Genomic DNA, 22,817 nt, shown 5'->3' with positions numbered 1-22,817 from the left:
TGCTGCTTTTGTCAGCAGTCACATCATCAATAAATACAAGGGAACCAGTTCCATTGGCAGCCATACATGGCCCACGCCATGACACTACCACCACCATGCTTCACTGATGAGGTGGTATGTTTTGGATCATGAGCAGTTCCTTTCCTTCTCCATACTCTTCTCTTCCCATCATTCTGGTACAAGTTGATCTTTGTCTCATCTGTCCATAGGATGTTGTTCCAGAACTGTAAAGGCTTTTTTAGATTTTTTTGTTTGGCAAACTCTAATCTGGTCTTCCTGTTTTTGAGGCTCACCAATGGTTTACATCTGTGGTGAACCCTCTGGTAAAGTCTTCTCTTGATTGTTGACTTTGACACACATACACCTACCTCCTGGAGAGTGTTCTTGATCTGGCCAACTGTTGTGAAGGGGTTTTTCTTCACCAGGGAAAGAATTCTTCTGTCATCCACCACAGTTGTTTTCCGTGGTCTTCTGGGTCTTTTGGTGTTGCTGAGCTCACCGGTGCATTCTTTCTTTTTAAGAATGTTCCAAACAGTTGATTTGGCCACACCTAATGTTTTTTCTATCTCTCTGATGGGTTTGTTTCGATTTTTCAGCCTAATGATGGCTTGCTTCACTGATAGTGACAGCTCTTTGGATCTCATATTGAGAGTTGACAGCAACAGATTCCAAATGCAAATAGCACACTTGAAATGAACTCTAGACCTTTTATCTGCTCCTTGTAAATGAGATAATGAGGGAATAACACACACCTGGCCATGGGACAGCTGAGCAGCCAATTGTCCCATTACTTTTGGTCCCTTAAAAAGTGGAAGGCACATATAGAAACTGTTGTAATTCCTACACCGTTCACCTGATTTGGATGTAAATACCCTCAAATTAAAGTCTGCAGTTAAAGCATATCTTGTTCGTTTCATTTCAAATCCATTGTGGTGGTGTATAGAGCCAAAAAGAGGAGAATTGTGTCAATGTCCCAATATTTATTTATTTATTTCTGCATGTCACTGATTATGGTTTACTCAAAATAATCGAACAGCAAAGGATTTTACCATGAACTACTGCACCATGTGTCTGCCAAAAAAAACCCCAGCCATGCCAATAATAGTGGGTGGCGATAACACAAAGACAGGCTTTTCCAGTTGAGATGGTTTCCAGTCACACTTTCTCACAGATTTTGCAAACACGGTTAAAAGGCTTACGCCTGTACAAATGACATTGCAGGCTATGTTAAATTGTCAGCCAATTGATTTAGACGATAATAATAATAATAATAATAATAATAATAATAGTAATAATAATACATTTTATATATAATGTGCTTTTCAAGGTACTCAAAGACACTTTACATAAAAGTGATACAATAATTAAAATACAATTAAATGGCACAAAAAAAAGACAATCAAAATATAAACAGAGACATTAAATCAGGCATTAAAAGCAGCTCTAAAAAGGTGAGCTTTAAGGGATGTTTTTAAAATGGAGTGAGAGGAAGAGTGACGGATGGCTTTGGGGAGAGAGGTCTAGAGGGAGGGGGCAGTGATGGAGAAGGCCCTGTCTCCCTGGTCCAGGGCTTGGTCCCGCACGAGGGGCCTATTTAGCTTTGCCCCTCAAACTACTGCAGGGACGTTCAGTTCACTTCCAACCTCAGCACCCCTTTCCTGTCTTTCCCTCACAGCTGCATGCCAACCTTGCCTTTTAGACACTGTTCCCCACGACACCCCCGTAAATCGAGCTATAGTCAACACTGGAGCTCCTGACAAACTTCCCCAACAACCACCCCCCTTTCAAGCTCACGAAAGCCTCGTCTTCCAGCCATGGTTGCCACAATTACAGGCAACGAGGTCTACCAAGCATGTTGTACATCACTTTTGAATTTGGAACATTGAACAATCTTATAATATGAACCCCTCACCCATCATGCAGCTTGAGGGGGTTTGACACCCCCCCATGACACCCTCTGTACTGTGTACCCATCTGTATCTGTGACCCTCACTGCTCTTACCCTCTCTCAGTCAAGGGAGAAAAACACACACGTGTTGACCAGACCAGTAATCGTCTGAATTGTTTGTATTTTAATACTTTTCTATGCTTTACTGAGCTTGTTTTGTGTATTGGAATCTATACTCTCTCTTGGTTGGCTCAATCGCACCAGGCAAGATCAATGGAGCACAGAAAAGTATTTGAATACAACACAATTACTTATGTGACACAGGTAGACACCCCACCTGGTCTGCTTTAAAACATGTCACATGACGTGAGAAGATATTGATTAATGTTCTACTTTTTGACAGTGAATAGAATTATAATTTACAGGTACTATTTTGTCTGTCATTCAAAGCCTTTTAATTAAAAGAACTTCAAATTTGTTGACAGGTTTTCTTTAAATCTCCTTTTGCAAACTAGAGGAGGACATTCTATTATTTGCCTTTTGGTAGTAACAAGAAATGAATGAATCATTACTTAATAAAGTTAATCAGGCTAAGATGGATCCCACATACGCATAGCAGTGAGCCATTATGCCATGATCTAATAGACTAATAACAGTTCAGCTGCAGCTATCAGAGGTTCTTTTGCAGGGATCAGTAACTCACGGTCCTCAAAAGCTGAGAACTCCCTTTACCTGGGATTCAGGTCGGGAGACAGCCTGACCAATCAGTATGATCCCTGTTCTATAGAGTTAAAACGCTGTAATTTTTACCCGAGTCACGTCATCCTTTTCTTTAGTCGTGTGATGTTATGCGAAGTGTCCGCCTCTTTCACAACAACAAGTTCACGTAGCCATTTCATCAGTTAAAGCATTCAAACCGGTTCCAATTAAACACGCTGAGCCAGTTGATCATTTTCACTCTTATGGAGCGGTCGTTATTATTCTCATAAAGGTTGTAACGTACTCGGATACATTTTGCACAGTCTTACCAAATGATGGAAATTAAGATGATAGTATTCTGTTGGTTTCTGTCGTTGATCTGCGCTATTAGGACTGAAGGTAAATTATTGTCTCATGAATTCAGCGATAACTGGTGATTTAAACGAAAACATCAAATATAAAATTAAAAGGACATATTTCTGACATTCTGGAATGAAGCATCTGTACATACATAGTTACAGTATTAGCCTTCGGAGTTAAAAACGTTTTGATTGCTGTAACATTATTTCCTAAATAATTCAGTTTCATTTTTGATTATGTTCATGTTTGTTTATTCTTCGATTAGCAGAAAGATGTCATTGCGATACAACTCCATGTGTATTCTATTGTGTTTAGTTTTATAGCGTGCTCATGAAATAAAACGCACACCAAGGGATTTCTAGATTTTTGCGCGTATCCTGACGGATTTTCAAAGTGATCTGTTCTGGTCTCAGGTTTGTCAGTGCAAGGTCCTGCGATGTCACTACGTGTCCAGCTGGGGGCGTCTGTGACGTTGCCCTGCTCTGTGGATACCCCAATACCTCTGCATGAGCTGGAGGTGCAGTGGATGAGGGAAGATTCTGGAAGCCTGGTGCATCTGTTCCTGGGAGGAGAGAGTCGGCCAGAATCACAGAGCCCAGCGTACAGCGGCAGGGCCGAGTTTTTCACTGAAGAAATCTCCAAAGGAAACTTCTCTCTGCTGCTTCGGAATGTAACCACCGAAGACAAAGGGATGTACAAGTGTGTCGTTCACACTGAACAAGAGTCTAGTGAAACAAGGGTGAAATTAGATACTGGTTAGTATCCCCACCCCCTTTTTCAAATACAATATAGCTCTGTTTTTTGTTTTTATAATACATGCGGTCTAAAATTTAGAGAAGCTCTTTAGTATAATAATACATTGATATTTTCTGACACTTTTATCCAAAGCAACTTGCAGCTTACTAAGCAGAGGACAATGCCCCCTGGAGCAATGTGGGGTTAGGGCCTTGCTCAAGTGCCCAACAGCTGCATGCATCTTATTGTGGCTACACTGGGGCTTGAACCACCAACCTTCCAGGGCCCAGTCACGTACCTTAGCCACTAGGCTACAGGCTACCTATTTTAATATCACATTCAACAAACTGAATTTGCCATTGTGCTGAAAAATAACTGTAAAATGAATAGGACGTGTTAGCTTACTTGTACAAAGGAGCAATGAAAGGAGTAACATGTGGGACACTCCGTTAAAAATGAAATGCAAATGAAAAAGTTACATGTGTTTTTCAGAGTGGCTGGTGGTGACTGGTGCAGACGTGCCTGTATTTGCATATGCTGGTGAAGATGTGATTCTGAACTGCTCAGTGGACACCCATGTTCCTCTCGGAGAGTTACAAGTAGAGTGGATGAAGACAAATGAAGAAATCCAGGTGCTGCTGTTTATGGAGGGGCGGTACAGACCGGAGTCACAGCCTGAGAGATTCAGAGGGCATGCTGAGTTCTTCAGTGAGGAGATTCCCAAAGGCAACTTCTCAATGAAACTGAGGGATGTAAAAACTGAAGACAGAGGGGAATTCATGTGCACAGTCCATACATACAGAGAATCAGTCAATGCAACGGCTTGGCTACAAGAACAGGGTAAGTATGAAGTAGCATGATCACATACTGTATGCAATCATCTGAAAATAAATGGTTGGGTCTCTTACACAGAAATTCACTCCAAAATGTAAATTAACTAGAAAAGGGTAAAGCACAGAGCATATTGTGTTTTAATAGTGAAATACCGATGTTTTAATAATGATATATTTATGCTTCGAAAATGCTTTCCATTTTATCATCCAGTATATTTTGTCATAACATTATGTCTAACATTACAGTCTAACAGACCGTACAGTGTACCTAGAATATAAAATCTAATAGAATGGTGAATACGATCAAATCTTCAAGTTATAAAAGCATATGCTTCTGCCAGAAATCTGTTCTAACGTTATTGTTGTGTTTTTCCTTCCTTCACGATTCAGACCTGGTTTAAGGGCTCTTCAGCATGCATGGTTGCTTTCCTAGCTTAAAGTCTGTCCTTCATTTTTCAGTTTTGGTGGATTTGGCTGGTGACTGGTGGTCACTACAGGTCATATTCACAAATACCAGAGTTCCATTCGATACAAAGCACATTGAGTGCTTCTGTTTCTTAGAAGATAATCCAGCGGTAGCATATTTTGGAAAAAGAACGCCTCTTAGTGACAGCCAATGATGTCATCTGACTCAATAATATTGATCAACATATCAAACCTTTTTTTTAAAGATATTGGGTGCTTCTACGTTCATCATGCAAGTGCCTGTGTCTGCAACATATTTGAATATTTTGTGGGATTGTTACACCTGACACCACCAGTAGAAAACAGCAAATAGTGTAGCAGAGTGCAAGAACACATTCGATTGATATTTCTACAAGAGTGACAGTGTGAAAAGGTATGAAATGTGGCAGTTATTAATACGAAAACATTTTGGATTGACATTTTAAAACTCCCCCTCAAGAGAACTTCAAAAGAAATCCAGGCCCCGGGGCTAATGAAGATCTTTGGAGTGCCTCCTTTACACCAATCTGGCCCATGTTATTTAGATCTAGTGAGTGCTACCTGGTCTCATGCGCAGTGTGTAATTAATTCAGATCACTGTCCTCATATACGTGCACCTTACAGTTCAATGTTATTGGGAACATTTCTGAGCTAGCCTGAAGAAGCTGTGGTATCCTTGTAGCTTTAGGGTTCTCTTCTTAGGGCTTGTTATCAATGTGATCTGTACAGATTCAGAATTTGTATTTTAGTTCTTGACTGGCATAGTTAACTGGGCCAGGTCTGGTACTGTTGCTCATATTAATCAGCTAAATTCACTTCTGGTTCTGTTACAATGTAAGTCACTCTGGACAAGAAAATCTGCTAAATGATTGAACCTCTTCTAAACAAATCTCACCTGTATCTAAAGATCTCAGCCATATGTTATAATTGATTAACAATGATGAATTATTGAATGCTTAATAACATGATTATTTTTTAACAGTGTTCGACTACAGGGGGAATGGGGATAGAGATGGGTGTGGGCCTCAGATTCACTGAAATCTCTGTCACAGGTTTTTCCACCTTACATTGGTGTGTCCTGGGTTTAACCATGGCTGCTGCAGTTTTTGCAATTTTAAGCTGCATTCCTGCTATTTGCTGCATAAATAAAGCCCAGAAGAAAGGTAGGTGTTTACATGTTTTCTCCTATTTCAATTTACAATTATTTAACACTTTGCTTCACACCAGTGTCCAGTTATGTGGTGTTGTCTTTATACAGCAATAATAACTCAGGCAGGTCAGTAGGTAGCTAGCTAACAGTAACACACGTTTGTAAAGGAGCACAAAGTAATTTTATCTGTTTTATCTGTGTATTCGTCATCTTTAGTAGACCACAATTCAATTTACTGCACATATTTCCACAATTGTTTTCCTTGCATGGCAACCACGGAAACATCTGGAAGAAGAGACTGTTGCGAGTGGGGAGATGCGTGGTTTGCATAACACACAGATCCACCAAAACCAAGGACATTGTAGAATGTCACTTTAATCCAAGTATCTGTCTCTGCAGACTGGAGTAGCGGGCGTATTGACAGCATGGGGCGTTCCAACAGCAAAAGGGGCATTTCGACAGCATGTTTCCATTGGTCGATAATTAAAACAGGCATGTCGAAAGCATGTTTCCATTGGTCGATAATTCGGTCAGTTACACATATGTTATGCAATCCAAAGCATCCTCCTGAAAGTAGGTGTCTCACACTTGTTGTATATCGATTCAAAGCCATAGCGCAAACAGAGTTTAGAAAACCTTGGCTCCTCAAAATGATTTTTCCTGTGCATATCGAAAGCTGTGCAATCGCTACATTCGTGCAGAACAAATTCCGTTTAAGCCATCAAACTACATTTAAAAAATAAGATCAGTTCTTGTGTGAGCAAAACGTAGACATCTATGTCGTACCGGTCCGTTCCGGCCCACTAATAAAATGAGTAATGTTCTTATGAGAAAATGTTCGACACTAGATTTGTCGCTACACACACAACACATAGGTCTCATTTTCTTTGGTTTAATCACAGGAGATGTAGTATCAAAGGATCGCTTGCTGGTAGACTCCGCCATTGTTGATAGGCAAGGTTTATGCTCGTGCATGTTTCAGAATAAACCGCCCGCCCCCCATATAATAATAAGCATGATATGACATCATCAAATTTTTGCTTTGCCTCCCCCAAAAACTTTGACCATTGACCTAAAATAATCAATTGCTTTGATCGTGTGGTTGCAAGGATACACGCACACACACACTCACTCAGACACACACACACACACACTCACACACACACACACACACTCTCACACACACACACACACACACACACACTCACACACTCAGACACGCACACACACACACACACACACACACACACTCACACACAGACACACATTCAGACATGCACACACACACACACACTCTCACACACAAACGCACACACACACGCACACTCGCACACACACGCATACACGTGCACACTCTCACACACACACACACACTCACACTCACACACTCAGACACGCACACACACACTCACACACACACACACACACACACACACACACACACACACTAAGACACGCACACACACTCACACACAAACGCACACACACACACACACACACACACACAAATATATGCAAAGGAAAAAGCCTGGGAAATGTATGGCACACACAGTGCCCTAAATGAAAAGGTTCCCCCCCTGTCTGCCCCCCCAATCACAGCAGTCTTGAACCAGGGCTGTATAAACATGGTTAAATGGTTATTATACACAGATCACTTTATTAGGAACACTTTTACTTTATTGCACCTACCTAATTCATGCCATTTACTAATCAGCCAATGGTGTGGCAGCAGTGCAATACATACAATCATGCAGGTACGAGTCAGGAGCTTCAGTGAGCAGCAGTTCTGCAGACAGAAACGCCTTGTTAATGAGAGACGTCAGAGGAGAAGGGCCAGACTGGATGACAGATGACAAATAACCACATATTACAACAGTGGTATGCAGAAGAGCATCTCTGAACACACAACACCTTAAACCTCTAAGTGGATAGGCTACAGCAGCAGAAGTTTAATAAATATCTAATAAAGTGCCCACTGAGTGTATATTATAATAAAATATCATAATATAATTACATAATATAATAAACATGGTTTTGCCATGCTTATTGTTCATGTTGCTGTCTCCAGCGGCCGGCAAATGTTTTCTCCTCCATTTATGCATCTGCTCCTCCCCTGCCACTTCTTGCTGGGAGGTACCCTGGCTGTATGAAAAGGAGCGGACCCAGTGAATGGACTATTTCCACAGAAACCAGTTTTCTTACTCACGTCTTTTGATAAGTATGATTATTGTGTATGACGTTTGCTTTTCTTTGCTCCTTAGTTGAAAGCAAAGGGACTGTGTTGCTATTTTGCCTTCAAGTCTCCGTTCCCTGCATCTTGTTATCCATCGCCTTCGCCATATGGGGTAAAATTGAGAGTAAGTCTGTCTGCTTTACTTTTTTTGTATTAAGTCCAGTTCCCTCCTTCATTTTGATTATGCAATGAGCTATTTACAGTCATGTTCATGCCGTAATCCCGACAGCTTATTTAGGAGAGTGTAGGCACAAACGGTTCTCCCCTGAAACATGTGGTCTCACCTGCCAATCAAGCAGTGGGGGTCACAAGAGGGTTGGGTATTGTTTGGATTTCAACAATTCTGATTCTGATTGTGATTTTGCTTATAAAATCTGGTTCTTATTGAATCCTGGTTTGGATTCTTTGCATACTTTCAAAGAAGAAATGAAATGTTTCAAAAGCTACATTTAAATTGTCAATAATTAAAATGATGTGTCCTTTCCTTCATAAAGAAAGATTATGGTTGGCTATACGTACGTTTTTATGTGCAAGGCACTAGGGCGAGCTGAGCTTTACTGAGACTGTCTGAACCATCAAAAATGCTGACGTGCTGAAGTCTACACAATGCTGCAGTAAATGTTTCCAGATATGGAGCTACTTTCTTATATGAAATCCTTTTACAGCATTGATTACCTTTTGGCTGTATCTGTTTTGCTGCTGGCGGCACAGATGGTGCCGTGGGTAGCGCTGCTGCCTCACAGCAAGGAGGTCCTGGGTTTGAACCCCCTCAGACCGGGGCTTCTCTGTGTGGAGTTTGCATGTTCTTCCCATGTTCGCGTGGGTTTCCTCCGGGTACTCCGGTTTCCTCCCACAGTCCAAAGATATGCAGGTTAGGCTGATTGGAGAGTCTATATTGCCCATAGGTATGAGTGTGTGAGTGAATGGTGTGTGTGCCCTGCGATGGACTGGCGACCTGTCCAGGGTGTATTGCTGCCTTTCGCCCAATGTATGCTGGGATAGGCTCCGGCCCCCTGCGACCCTGTTCAGGATAAGCGGGTTAGGATAATGAATGAATGAATGAATGAATAAATGTCCGGTGTTGCAAGAAGCTATTGACATACGTTTGGAAATGTTTTCAAACCTTAGATTTGCACTAGGCATTCAGTCATATTGGAGCAATAGGCTATTTAAATGGGCTTTATAAAAATAAAAATAAATTCAGATTTTCTTTTTGTGCCGAAGAAAAGTTGTAGCTTACTAATTGTCCTGGTTATACTAAATACGAAGACTCTGAATTCGGAATTGTCCGAATTTATGGAGCTGCAAATGTTGAATGACAGTAGCTACAGGAGCGCATACAAATGCAGGGCCATTGCAGGGTGACGTTTAGCTTATAATAGGCTACTTTATAACATAATGCGCGACATCACTTCAATGATTACAACTTGTTATTGCAACATTATTCCAGAGAATGGATGGATGGATAGATGTATTGCTGCTTTCTCTAATGAAGCCTAACCACACTTTAGAACATTTAGAATGTCAGCCAGGTTGTAAACAACAGTCGACATTCTGTGATGACGCACAAGGTAACCAGGGATGTTAGAACAGCAGGTCCTGGCAGCTGACTTAAACTTTAGACTTTTTTAATGCTCAATGCATTTCACTCCCTTTGCAAATGTGACTGAAAATAAGTTTTCAGGATTCAGTTTGGAAATTTTAAACTTGCATTTCTTAATCAATTCCTGGTTCTTGGAAACCCGAGAGAGATCAATGAAATAGGGACCCCCAAGTAAAGAAATGAGCAATGTTGGCACCAGCCCCAGATAATTGCATGACCATGGAGCTCAGCCATACTCAGCCATGTGTGTACTTTATTTTCATTTATTTTATATTGGTACACATGCATCTGTGGGTGTATCATGTCATCTTTAGGTGTTCTTTGATATTGCTGAGTAATGCTTTAATAAAACATTTATAAAATTATTTTGGATATGTCGTGTCGGGGACTGGCGGAGAGCCAGGAGCGACTAAGGGTAATCCCTTATAAGCGGACACATGAACGTGTTCGCCACAAAATCCCAGGAGGTAAAGGGAACAGAAAATAACTCAGCCCAACTCAGCCCAAAAACGGCTATAGGAAAATAAAGCGACCCTTAAAAACCAGGGCGAACAACCAAACCAAAATGAGTACTAAGGCGAGCACTGCAAACCCCAGACCGGGGACCAAAATAAAAGTACAACCTAGTATAAAACACTAGGCAAGCAAAATAAAGAACCTTGAGACGCAGCTCAGGAAAAAACAAACCAAAATACAAATACCGAGGACAATGTCCCTCACCCACAAGCTCACACAAGCCAGAAATGAAATCAAAAACAAGTAATTTTTCGGAAGACGTCAGCAATGCACACCGTACCAGCAAACTAAACTTCCTTACCTTTTCTTTTAAATGTGCAATAAACCCAAACCAGCACGATACCTGACTCATTAAAACACAGAGTCTACCGCATGCATACCAGCTTGGTGCAAGAGCGAACAGTTGACACCAAAGCGCCGACCGATTGCCAGCGATGGCTTTAAATACCCTCAGGAGGTTGGCTCCCCCTGGCACTAATGACGGCCAGGTGAAAAAAAAGAACACCCCTGCCCTCTGGTGGCCACAACCGGTCACTACCTCCCACCATGACAGGATAGCTCATTGAAGCTCAATTTTCATAATTTAAAACAGGTCTTTAAAGTTGTGTCTCTAAATTCAAGAGAAAATGGGGAGAAAAGTACAAACATGGGTACACTGCTTATATTTTTATGTCATTTTTGTTTTGCAGGCTCTGTTGCAGAGGCCTATGTTTGCAGTACTATAAATCTTGTGAGGATCCTAGTGATATTTAAGGTGGCTCCATATGTACTTCCTGGTATGTTTTCATATAAAAATGAATTATTTTTACATAGACATACTATATATTATAGCAGAAAATATAAAAAATTTGTTGCCTAAAAAATGTGTTGAGTAGGCTCACATGTCATCCAGATTGGCACTCTGACTCCAATTCCCAGCAATGTGCTTGTAAATAAACCCAGTCATTTCATGAATAAAATGAATATAGCGTTTTTTAAAATAATGACATAGTTTTTTGCTGATGATGGAGTTCAGAAATAGTAGTAAAGCTGAGTTGTCAGGAGAAGCTATAACCTTAAATATTTTTGAGCCAATCAGTGAAACAAGGATGGGTGACTGGCCATTGTTCTGTGGCTAACCCCTTCCTGGAGGCGGAGCCTAAGCCAAAGGCAGAGATGGCAGCGCAGCATGCCAATGGAAAGGATCCTAATTAGCAACAGAAGAGTGAACTTTAGGAAGCTCTCTGGTGGTGTTAGGAGGGCTCTGTGTCAGGCCCTGGATGTCTCCATCTAGGGAATGCAGCAACATCATGAGCACTGGATACTGCTGTTAAAATGACTGGTTTCTCTTTACAGGAACATGTTTCAAGAGACTCACAAACGTGGCACTGCCTTTGGACGCCTGTCTCGTTAGAACAGGGATTAATTCTGGTAAGTGTACTTGCTGTTTGCACCAGTTTTAATGCACATCCAGTTTTGATTTATTAACCAGCGGAGAAGGCAAATGAGCAACACACACAGAGAACTGTTGGCGTGTTTGTGCGATGTGTTTTGATAAATGATGGGTATAATCGGGTCAGTCGCAGGTAATGGGTTAACCAGCTGAGAAGGCTAATGAACAACACACTTGCCAGACTTGGCTGCATGCAGAGGCAGCAGCTCCCCCTGTGGCCAGTATGCAAATATATTTACACATTCACACAAAAACCTCTACAGCTAGTTATCTTAAGGACTGTATGAAGACAGGTTCTGCATACCGGTCCCAAGAATTCCTATGGGAGCTGCTCAATGGGGTGTGAGCTGTGTAACCTCTTTCGATCCAGCTCTTGAGCTATAATTTTCATTATTAATAGGAAGTCGCCCCCTAGTGATACCTATATTTTTGCTCAAAAAGCCTATTTTCTCATTCACTGCATTACTACTTGCTTTCCTGTATTAATGTTCAATCTATGCTACATGTTTGTTTGTTTTTTTATTCCTTTTTTCTGTATTCCTCCTTATTTTACCTGCTTGGTTCAGAAAATAAGCTAATTAGTGAGATCAGGTGGTGCAGCGCACAGTTGAAGCAAATACCTGCAGACACTGTGGCCCGCAGGACGTGGAGTTGAGAAGCGCTGCTTTATACCCACATAGCCTGGCTAATGAATCAGCACAGCCTGTGCTTATGGAGAATTCCTTTACTCACTGAGACCCCTGCAGGCCCCCAGTTATAACTCATTATAATGCTTTATAATGGATCATGTCACCAACATCAACCCCTTCATATGTTAATGGCATAATCCATTACATCTACATATGCATATACTGCATAATATATCATTGACATTTTATTCATCAAAACTGTCATGATTATACATATGTAAGGTACAAGTTAAAATTCAGTGCCATGAAAAAGTATTTACCCCTTCCTGATGTCCTCTGTAATTAAATATTTGTCAGACTTAATTTTTTCAGATCATTAGACAAAATAAAGCAAAATAATTAGATAAATATTTCACATCGCTGCGGAGGAAGTTTAGCCTACTTTTCTTTGCAGAACTGCTTTAATTAGGACAAATTCATGGTGAGCCATGGTCAAAGGAAATTCCTCAAGAGGTGAGAAACATGTTGAAATATATCAGTCTGGAAAGGGTTACAAAGTCATTTCTAAGGCTCTGGGACTCCATGGAACCACAGTGAGAGCCATTATCTCTAAATGGAGAACACTTGGAATAGTGGTGAATATTCCCAGGATTGGCCGGCCTGCCAAAATCCCTCCAAGGGCACAACTGATCCAGGAAGTCACGAATGATCCCAGAAAACCATCCAGAGACCTGCAAGCCTTGCTAGTGTAAGGGTAATTTTTTAATTGATTCTTAATTAACATAAAGACAATTGAACAACATTGAAGACATAGTGATCGTCAGAGACAGGTGCGGACACTTCGCTGAAACTAAGCGAGTAATCAGGGACACTTCGCTGAAACTAAGCGAGTAATTAGGGATAGCATAGGGAGGCGGAGTTATAGAACAGTGCCGAAAAACTAAGAGATTGCGTTAGTGAATTAGTTACGTGAATATTTCTAAACTACCCAATAAAAGTGATTGTTAGTTAGTTAGTTAGACAGACAGTAAGTGTATTAATCGGATTAGTACTGTACAATACCTAGATTAGTAGTAGTTAGTAAGAATAGGGCTTTACAACATTTAACTACCAAGAAAAGCAGGAAGTAAGAATCGCAAGTTTGGAAGGAATGTTTGAAAACCCGAAACTACCATAAACACCCGAATAGTGGGACACGCAGACAGGGGAGTGACTAGGCTGGTAAACATTCAGATGCAGACATAACAGGGGATCACAAATGAGAAACTGTAATGGAAAACAATAACCAAGGATGTATGAAAAATGAATAAATAACAAGAATAAACATAAATACACACAGGACAGATACTGAAACATTACACTAACTGTGTCTGATGCAAATCAGAAAGCCGGTAAGCTTTCTCACTTTCTGTAATTTCTTTGCAAATAAATACGAAAGTTAAAGAGAAGCTATTGTTGTGTTTTTACTGGATCTGTTTCATCAGACGATGCTCACCTGTGAAATGTTAAAAAGGGCATTTTTCCCTAACACTAGCCTCAGCTATATCAGTGCTCATGACTCCACAATAGGAAAGAACAGCATACCAAAAGTCAAACATGGTGAAGTTAGTGTGATGGTGTGTGGATACATTCTTAAGGAGAATGCCTGGCTATCTGCCCATGAGCTGAAGCTGAAGCGTAACTGGGTTTTGTAACAAGACAAACATCCAAAACACAAAAGCGAGTCCACATTGAATTGACTGAAAAGAACCAAAATGTTTTGGAGTGGTCTAGTCAAAGTCCTGACTTGAATCCTTTAGGATACTCAGGCAGGATCTGAAAAGGCAATTTGTCTTTATGAAAGAAGAAGAGTGAGTCAAAATTCCTTGCGATGTGAAAGGCTGATATCAAATTATAGGAAGTATTTGGTTGCAATTATTGGGGGCGACCTTGGCTCAGGCGGTAAGAGCAGTCGCCTGGCAGTCGGAGGGTTGCCGATTCAATCCCCCGCCCGGGCTGTGTCGAAGTGTCCCTGAGCAAGACACCTAACCCCCAAATTCTCCTGACGAGCTGGTCGGCGCCTTGCATGGCAGCCAATCGCCGTTGGTGTATGAATGGGTGAATGAGAACCATCAATTGTACAGCGCTTTGGATAAAGGTGTTATATAAATGGCAACCATTTATTGCTGCTAAAGGTGGTGAAACAGTTATTACGTTTCAGGGGGCAATTACTTTTTCATAGGGGTGACATAGATGTTCGACTTTTTTCATCAAATAAATTCTGGAATTATTCCATAATCAGGAAGGGGGCAAATACTTTTTCACGGCACTGCACATCAATCAATTTTGTATATTGTTTCTGTAAACATTGCGAATTTATGAAAACTGAAAATTGTTACATAAAACATGAACAATTTCAGGCATGTTACAAATGTGTAAGCATAATCCTATTTCATACATAAAATTATTTTACATACATTTTGGAATTGCAAACAAATACAGCTTGACTGTATTTTCTGTTTCTCAGTATTTAGCTGATAATTGTGATACACGGTCAAGGTAATAACAGTAAATGACGGCACTATCCACAAGGTAGGAATTGTACCGTATACAGTACATGCAACTCTGGCACAAATTATGCTTCATTCAAATGCGGCATTAGGATTAATGATTAGCAATATCTCTTTATGACATAATACATATAATATGTTATAAATGTAATACCATAAAACAAAAATGAAAAATAATAACATTTTTGTAAAAAAAGTAATGATAATTACACCTTCCTACATGTATGTATGAACTCATACTGAAATAATTGAGCAGTCTAATGTATCCTACTTTGGGAAATTCTATAATCAGCTTGAATTCCTTTTATTTTTGGACGTAAAATTTAAAATGAATGTAAAGAAAGCCATTTTTTCTTTAAATGCCCAATGGTCACATAATGTCATTATCGCTCATGGGCAGTTTGATAATTGTTTGTTAGTTCTGTTTTTACAGACTAAAATGGCTCCAAGAAACCCTGAATAAAGGGCACAGATAAACGTTTTAAAACGTCTTCTTTATGCAGTGTTTCCAAAATGTGTGGCGGTACTGTACTTATTTTAAAAAATTTTTGCATTGCCTTTTTTTAATGACATTTTCCTTCAGTGTACTGTGCATAATTTAATTATCTCATTTCTTTTCAAATCAGTTCTTCTCCATTCCGTTTTGACATACCATGCCCAAGATGTAGTAAGAAAACTATTTTCCGAATTCATGTTTGCAGTTGTGGTATTCTTCGATTTATCAGCAGTTTTTTCTTCAGGTAAGAATATGTTTTATAATATAGTAAAATACACATTTTTTATATATGTTGCATGTACCATCAGTGTTTGGCTACAGATGTCCAGTGGGATATATTGTAGTATTATGTAATAGTGCAGGACTTACCTTGAATAATTATAGGTCAATAAATATCTAATGTGCAGCCTATCTTCCGTTCATGAATCAAAGTGTCACTGTTTCACTGAAATGTCAACATGCACGCATTTCATGCATAAATACATATTAGAGGAAGAATGTCTGAAGGAACTCTGTTTGAACAGTCTTCTAACTGTAGAGTTGGGTTGGTCAACCCTGGTCCTGGAGAGCTTCAGGGTCTTCTGGTATCAGCATTTAGTTGATCAATTAGAGCATTTGATTAGTTACTGTTGATTAGACTATGCAAGGGACAATCCCCCTGGAGCAATATGGGGTTAATGGCCATGCTCAAGAGCCCAACAGCTGTGCAGATCTTATCGTGGTTACACCAGGGATTGAACCACCAACCTTGCAGGCCCTAGTCATGTATCTTAACCACTACACTACAGGCTGCCTCACCTGGTTGCTTGGGTCTAAAGTGGTTGTTGTATTAAAGGTAAAACCATTGGGGTCCCCAGAACCAGTTTTGGCCCTAGTAGAGCTAGAATACTTGCCTCTGTGCATAAACTCAGTGTTTTTCTGGTTAGAGAATTGTATGGTAAGATACATGTCAGGTCCGTAGGCCAACATTACAGATGCAGTAATGGTGAGGGTAATGTATCATGCTATTATGTATCTTTATAAGTCTACTTACTTAATATTACACTGCATAAGCGACTGACTTGCTTTTAAATAGGAAGATAGGATAGGTAAGGTGAAGGTGGTATGATAATAGAATGGTTATGCAAAAAATGGTATTTGTTAGTTTTTTTTTATTAATTCAGTTCTGTAGCATAGTGCCTATGTGTTTGCATGTTTTTGTTCTTTTGTTTTTTCATTTTGCATCTCAGTTGATTAAAGTGACAAAAGAATAGGAAGAAATCTAGTTGTCATGGTGGATTTTTCTCTTCCTGATTTTTAGTGGGATCCTGTGTTTCTCAGTAATATCCATCTGTTTCTCATGTTCCACCCTTTACCGGTGTTCTCATACCGCAGGTCCAAATGCAGATCTGATCCTAAAGGCTTTAGTTTCTGCAGCAGAAAGGCAAGACTGAGATGTGTGTACGCATGCATTAGTAGCCAAAAGTCTCAAACACTGTCCTTTTCTGTGCTTACAGGGATAATGTTTACTTCAGGGTATCAATATCTATACAACACCATGTTCACGGAAATATTCTTACTGATTTTCTCAGGTAGTGGATTTGGTTTTACAGCAGGTAAGTTGCCCTTCACATAAAACAATGACATTACATTACATTTTATTTAGCAGATGCTTTTTAGGTCATTAAAGCAAACTACAGAACAGGCTGGATAATGTTCTATTCACATACTGGTGTTTTGAAGTCCTGAAGTCCCATCTGAAGTCATTTAAGAAAGTGAAGCTCAGATTTTCTTTTAAATGAACTGCACTTCTTACTCTGTGGCTGGATAGGTTCTCTTTTTTGCAAGGAACTCCTCCCTAGCTAATGGGTCCGCCTTCTCGAACCCTGACCCTGGCTACCCTTTACAGGACAGGACCATCTAGAACAGAATTTCCCTTAAAATGTGAACACTAAATAATATAATAATTATATTTACAAAAGGCTATGAATGTGTTCCATTCTCTTGTTACTTATGGATATAAATTTAGAAATTTGGTCGGAGGGTTGTCAGTTCTGGGTGCCTGGGTGTGTCCCTGAGCAAGATACCGACAGTAACCCCCAATGGCCCCTGACGAGCTGGCAGGGGCCTTGCATGGGAGCCTGTTAGTGTGCCTGTGAATGGGTGAATGAAAGGCATTAATTGCAAAGCACTAAAAGCTTCAGAATACTTGTAAAAAACTATAAAATCATAAGTATTTCATTCCGGATAACGAAAGACACTGTTGGTAACACAGAGTGAAGTTATCACATATGATGTAATTGTTATCCGGTTTGACAAAAAATGAATCACTTTAAAAAAAATAGGCTACCTACAGAAATATTTAAACTTGACCTTGAATTATTAAATATCTTTTTTTTTAGGTTGTCCAGTTTGACTCAGGATTTTGCAACTTAGTGTACCATTAAATAAAAAGGGTAAATAAACATTTTAATAGTCCTGGTACAGTTCTAGTGGGAGCAATAATTATTTGATCCCTTGCTGATTTTGTAGGTTTGCCCACTTACAAAGAATGGAACTGCGTAGAATTTTAATCATAGGTACATTTTAACATTGAGAGACAGAATAGCACAAAATAATCCACAATAACATCATATAAATTTAATATCATATTTTCACATGAAATAAGTATTTGATCCATAGAACAATAGGACTTAATACTTGGTGGAGAAACCTTTGTTGGCAAGCACAGAGGTCAGACGTTTGTTGTAGTTTTTCACCAGATTTGCACAGATCTTGGGAGGGATTTTGGTCCACTCCTCTTTGCAGATCCTCTCCAAATCCTTAAGGTTCCAAGGCTGTCGCTTGGCAACTCGAAGCTTCAGCTCCCTCCCCAGATTTTCGATGGGATTTAGGTCTGGAGACTGGCTAGGCCACTCCAGGACCTTAATATGCTTCTTTTTGAGCCACTCCTTTGTTGCCTTGGCCGTATGTTTTGGGTCATTGTCATGTTGGAAGACCCATCCACGACCCATTTTCAGTGCTCTCACTGAGGGAAGGAGGTTGTCCCCCAAAACCTCCTGGTACATGGCCCCATTCATCCTCCCCTCGATATGGTGAAATCTGAGAAACACCCCCAAAGGTTTCCACCTCCATGCTTCACAGTGGGGATGGTGTTCTTGGGGTTGTACTCAGCATTTCTCTTCCTCCAAACACAGGGAGTCGAGTTGATGCCAAATAGTTCTATTTTGGTCTCATCTGACCACATCACCTTCTCCCAAGCCTCCTCTGGATCATCCAGGTGTTCTTCAGCAAACTTCAGACGGGCCTGTACATGTGCCTTCTTCAGCAGAGGAACCTTGTGCGTGCAGCAGGATTTTAACCCTTCACAGAGTAGTGTGTTACTGATGGTTCTCTTTGTGACTGTGGTCCCAACTGCCTTCAGGTCATTAACAAGCTCCTCCTGTGTAGTACTGGGCTGATCCCTGACCTTTCTCATGATCATTGATATCCCACAAGGCGAGATCTTGCGTGGAGCCCCAAATCGAGGGAGATTGGCGGTGACTTTGTGTCTCTTCCATTTTCTAATAATTGCTCCAACAGTTGTTAACTTCTCACCAAGCTGCTTGCTTATTTTCTTGTAGCCCATCCTAGCCTTGTGCAGGTCTACAATTTTGTCCCTGATGTCCTTGGCCAGCTCCTTTGTCTTGGCCATGGTGGAAACGTTGGAATCTGATCGATTGTGTGGACAGGTGTCTTTTATACAGCTACATAATGATGTAACGAGTTGACACAGGTGTTTTGGGTAATGAGTTGAGATTAGGAGTGCTTCTTAATGGAAAACTAACTGGTCTGTGGGAGCCAGAATTATTGCTGATTGGTAGGGGATCAAATACTTATTTCATGCAAAAATACGATAATAAATTAATAAAATGCATATGATGTTGTTATTGTGGATTATTTTGTGATATTCTGTCTCTCAATGTTAAAATGTACCTATGATTAAAATTATACACCGTTCCATTCTTTGTAAGTAAATCAGCAAGGGATCAAATAATTATTGCTCCCACTGTATGTAGATAGAAAGACCCATATAATTATGCCCAAGGGTGAGAAGTACGTTTTTATTTCATTTCTAACTATTTTTGTAGCATTGCTGCAGCAAGTTGGTTATGCCATATTGCCATGTAGTCTAATAGTTCCGAATACTAATACTCTCAATCAATTTTTCATGTAATTAAAGTCCTGAAGGATATGTTTGTTTTTTCATGTAGTTTCTCTGAAAAAGAAAACTTATTTTTATATCTTAAACTAGTTTTGGACATCAAAGTAGACAAGTCACAGCACTGATCCGTGTATCCTTTCATACTCCCAGATGGATACTACTGTCCAATGTGTCACTCTAGTTGCAGATGAGGAGGGGACACAGAACTAGGGGACTGTGCCAAACTAGGGGACAGTGGTGGCACTTATGAATCCTGTAGTATGATTGGCTACATAAATGAGTCACCTTGTTCTCACGGCCTGACTAAATATACCTGCAGAATCTGTGGCCCCCCAGGTGGGGTAAACTCCTGTGCAGGAAGTTTAACCCTCTATGGTACACATTATGAAATAGCACTTCATTCATTTGTGTTTTTTTTTTACTTCTATTTGACCTTAACATCAATTCTCCAATTAATTTTTTTCAAGTTTAACCTTGAACTTTTTTTTAGGTAATTGTCATTCATAAATGATTTTGTCCCATATTTTTTTCCCCCAAAAAGCATGCATTTAATTGCCTATTAAGTAGTCAGAATGTAATCACAATGTTTATTTTAAATTTTATTGAATGCATTTTCAACTCCAAAAACAATATAATTAATTTTTTATCACAAACATGATAGAATATATATAGAACGAGCGGCCATGAAAATGACTTGTCCCTTGCTTGCAAAGCAACTCAGCCACTGAGCAATTTCTGTCATGAAAGGTCAATCTTCAACATTTGAGGATGGTGGCACACTTCTAACACCCCATTTATGCCTAAACTGCATTTTTCATGAGCTATATCTTCCTTGTCAATATCCTGATTTATATTTTTTTATGGGAGAAGGCTTCTAAAGCTAACAAGGCTAGTCTGTGGCCTCTCTCCTCTCCCTTTAGCTCAAAAGCAGCCTCCCCAACCCCCAATTGCTTATTGCACCCTAAAGGAGATTATACTTTTAAAAAAAAATACTTTCTACAGTTATACAATCTCTGAAATGGATAAGAGTGTCTGCCAAATGCCATTAATTAAATAATGAATGAATGAATCTCAGGTGCTGTCCTGAAAGCTAAACATATAAGGGCTCCCCGCATAGGTGACTGAACACCGACAGTCTTCCAGTATTAAAAAAGAGGATGGCCCTCATTACCGGTAACTTTACCGTTTGATATTTAAAATATGTAAAAACCAAAACCACACTTATACCCCAGAATGATCAGAACTTGTGAACCCTACAAGTTTTAATATGTAAAACATTATCAGTAGCATATGCCAGAAAACAAACTATAAGGAAAAATGCAAAAGGTAGGAGGTAAGATGCTTTTTGAAGAGTTCTCACATAGAGCGACGAATGATACTAACTACAAGTAGAGTGAACTGAATCAGTGAGCAAATCACGTACTGTAGTCAGTGACTACAATCTATTTACTGAACAACCCTCTGACCACCCCCCCTCAGCCCTACAGTACCTCTGACAACCAGGGCCCCCTGCCCCCCCCCCCCCCCCCCCCCAAACCGTCAGATTTGAATCAGCGAATCTCAACCATTTGTGACTTTGAGGGGAGGAGAGCGGCCTTAGTAAGAAAGCCTCTCGACCTATGTATTTAGCCAATATTAATTTAGTTGGTCCAGTTACTTACAATTTTTAAATTGCAGGTAAAAACAAAAAAAAAATGCAATGATCACATAATGTCAGTCTATCAGTCAGACAATGAGGCAGCATTGTCCACTTCACAGCAGAGAATGTCCCAGTTTATTGAGTTTCTTAGAAGAAACTTTCTGGTGCAGACAGGACAGGCTTGCCACAGGTTGGGTCCACAACCTTATTAATTGCCTCTCATTAACAAGGTATTTTTGTCCGGCATTCTCTGCAAACTCTAGAGATTGTTGTGCGTGAAAATCCCAGGAGATCAGCAGTTTCTGAGATACTCAATCCACCCTGTCTGGCACCAATAATTATCCAAGTCACTTAGGCCACATTTCTTCACCATTCCGATGTTTGTTCTGAACAACACCTGAACCTCTTTACCGTGTCTGCATGCTTTTTATGCATTCAGTTGCTGCCACATGATTGGCTGATTAGATATTTGCATTAATAAGCTGGTGTGCAGGTCTACCTAATAAATTGGTCACTGAGTGCATATAAATGTGTATATTAAAGGGATTCACCAGCATCAGTTTATAACAAACATCTTTACTGTCTACCTGTCTACCTTTCTCTTTTTCAGTGTTTATACTTTGGTTTATTGTACTTGATTTGCAAAATTTGCTGGATTATTGGAAATCAGATCGGTCCAGCGTACGATATAAATGTAAGTATAACTTGCTATATTATGGAGCAATATTGAGATTGATAAACGGCTGTTTTGATTTTATAATTAGAATATTGAATCCACACAGTTGACCACACATGCCCAAGATATGTCACCGCATATTAGAATCGGTTTGTGAGTGATATATATTTGAAGAAAGTCTGGATGCTTTCACAGAAATACATTGTCGTGAATAACGTTAAGGAGGTGGAGGATGTGTCTTTCAAATTTATTCAGAAATTCGACCCCTCCAATCACTACAAGCAGGAAATTAAAAGAGGCATAAACATGAACTGCTCTTTTTGTATTAAGAGTTTGCTTCCCTTTTTCAGTTATTTTTTCACACAAAACTCGCCCGCTTCTTTGGGCATTCCGTGCTAGCTTGCACTGATCCTGTTTGACCGATTTACACAGTTCTGTTTCTGTGGGCATTTCACCAGGGAGTCTCTCTCCCGTTTTCTGTTTTTATATTCCTTATTTTAGTGGTTATCCAACTTATCGTTGGTAACTTTGTGATCCCTTCCCAGTCACTCTTGGTCTCCCGCCCCTGCTCCCTCACATTAAGACAGTAACTAAACATGAAACATGAAAGCATGAAATGTGACAAAAAAACCTTGTTGTGAATGACATCCTTGTTGCTATTGAAAACATACCTGCGCTCGACAATGACCAAGGAGCGTCTTTCACAGCTTGCACTTGTCTTTATCGGGAGAGAATTGACAAAAAAATACCTC

At 40.0% G+C, this 22,817-nt stretch overlaps 1 protein-coding gene across 1 annotated transcript; it reads left to right on the top strand.

Annotated features, from left to right (window-relative positions):
• Window positions 1-3,473: 3,473 nt before the first annotated feature.
• On the top strand, window positions 3,474-22,175 carry LOC133141611 (uncharacterized). The gene is made up of 9 exons (XM_061262177.1): window positions 3,474-3,702; window positions 4,175-4,522; window positions 6,012-6,122; window positions 8,371-8,466; window positions 11,151-11,237; window positions 11,797-11,871; window positions 15,698-15,811; window positions 17,064-17,162; window positions 22,000-22,175. Exons 1-9 carry the CDS (start codon window positions 3,474-3,476, stop codon window positions 22,173-22,175), a joined length of 1,335 nt encoding a protein of 444 aa, XP_061118161.1.
• Window positions 22,176-22,817: the final 642 nt, after the last annotated feature.

This window comes from Conger conger, chromosome 12 (genome assembly GCF_963514075.1).
Source record: "Conger conger chromosome 12, fConCon1.1, whole genome shotgun sequence".
NCBI classification, from domain to species: domain Eukaryota; kingdom Metazoa; phylum Chordata; class Actinopteri; order Anguilliformes; family Congridae; genus Conger; species Conger conger.
Note: the sequence above shows the minus strand (reverse complement) of the source record. Positions and strands in the feature narration are given on the sequence as shown.

Coding starts and splice junctions, on each gene's coding strand:
- LOC133141611 (XM_061262177.1), top strand. CDS start 3,474: ATGAGGGAAGATTCTGGAAGCCTGGTGCATCTGTTCCTGGGAGGAGAG. Junction 4,523..6,011: donor GGCTTGGCTACAAGAACAGG/GTAAGTATGAAG, acceptor TCTCTGTCACAG/GTTTTTCCACCTTACATTGG. Junction 8,467..11,150: donor CATATGGGGTAAAATTGAGA/GTAAGTCTGTCT, acceptor TTTGTTTTGCAG/GCTCTGTTGCAGAGGCCTAT.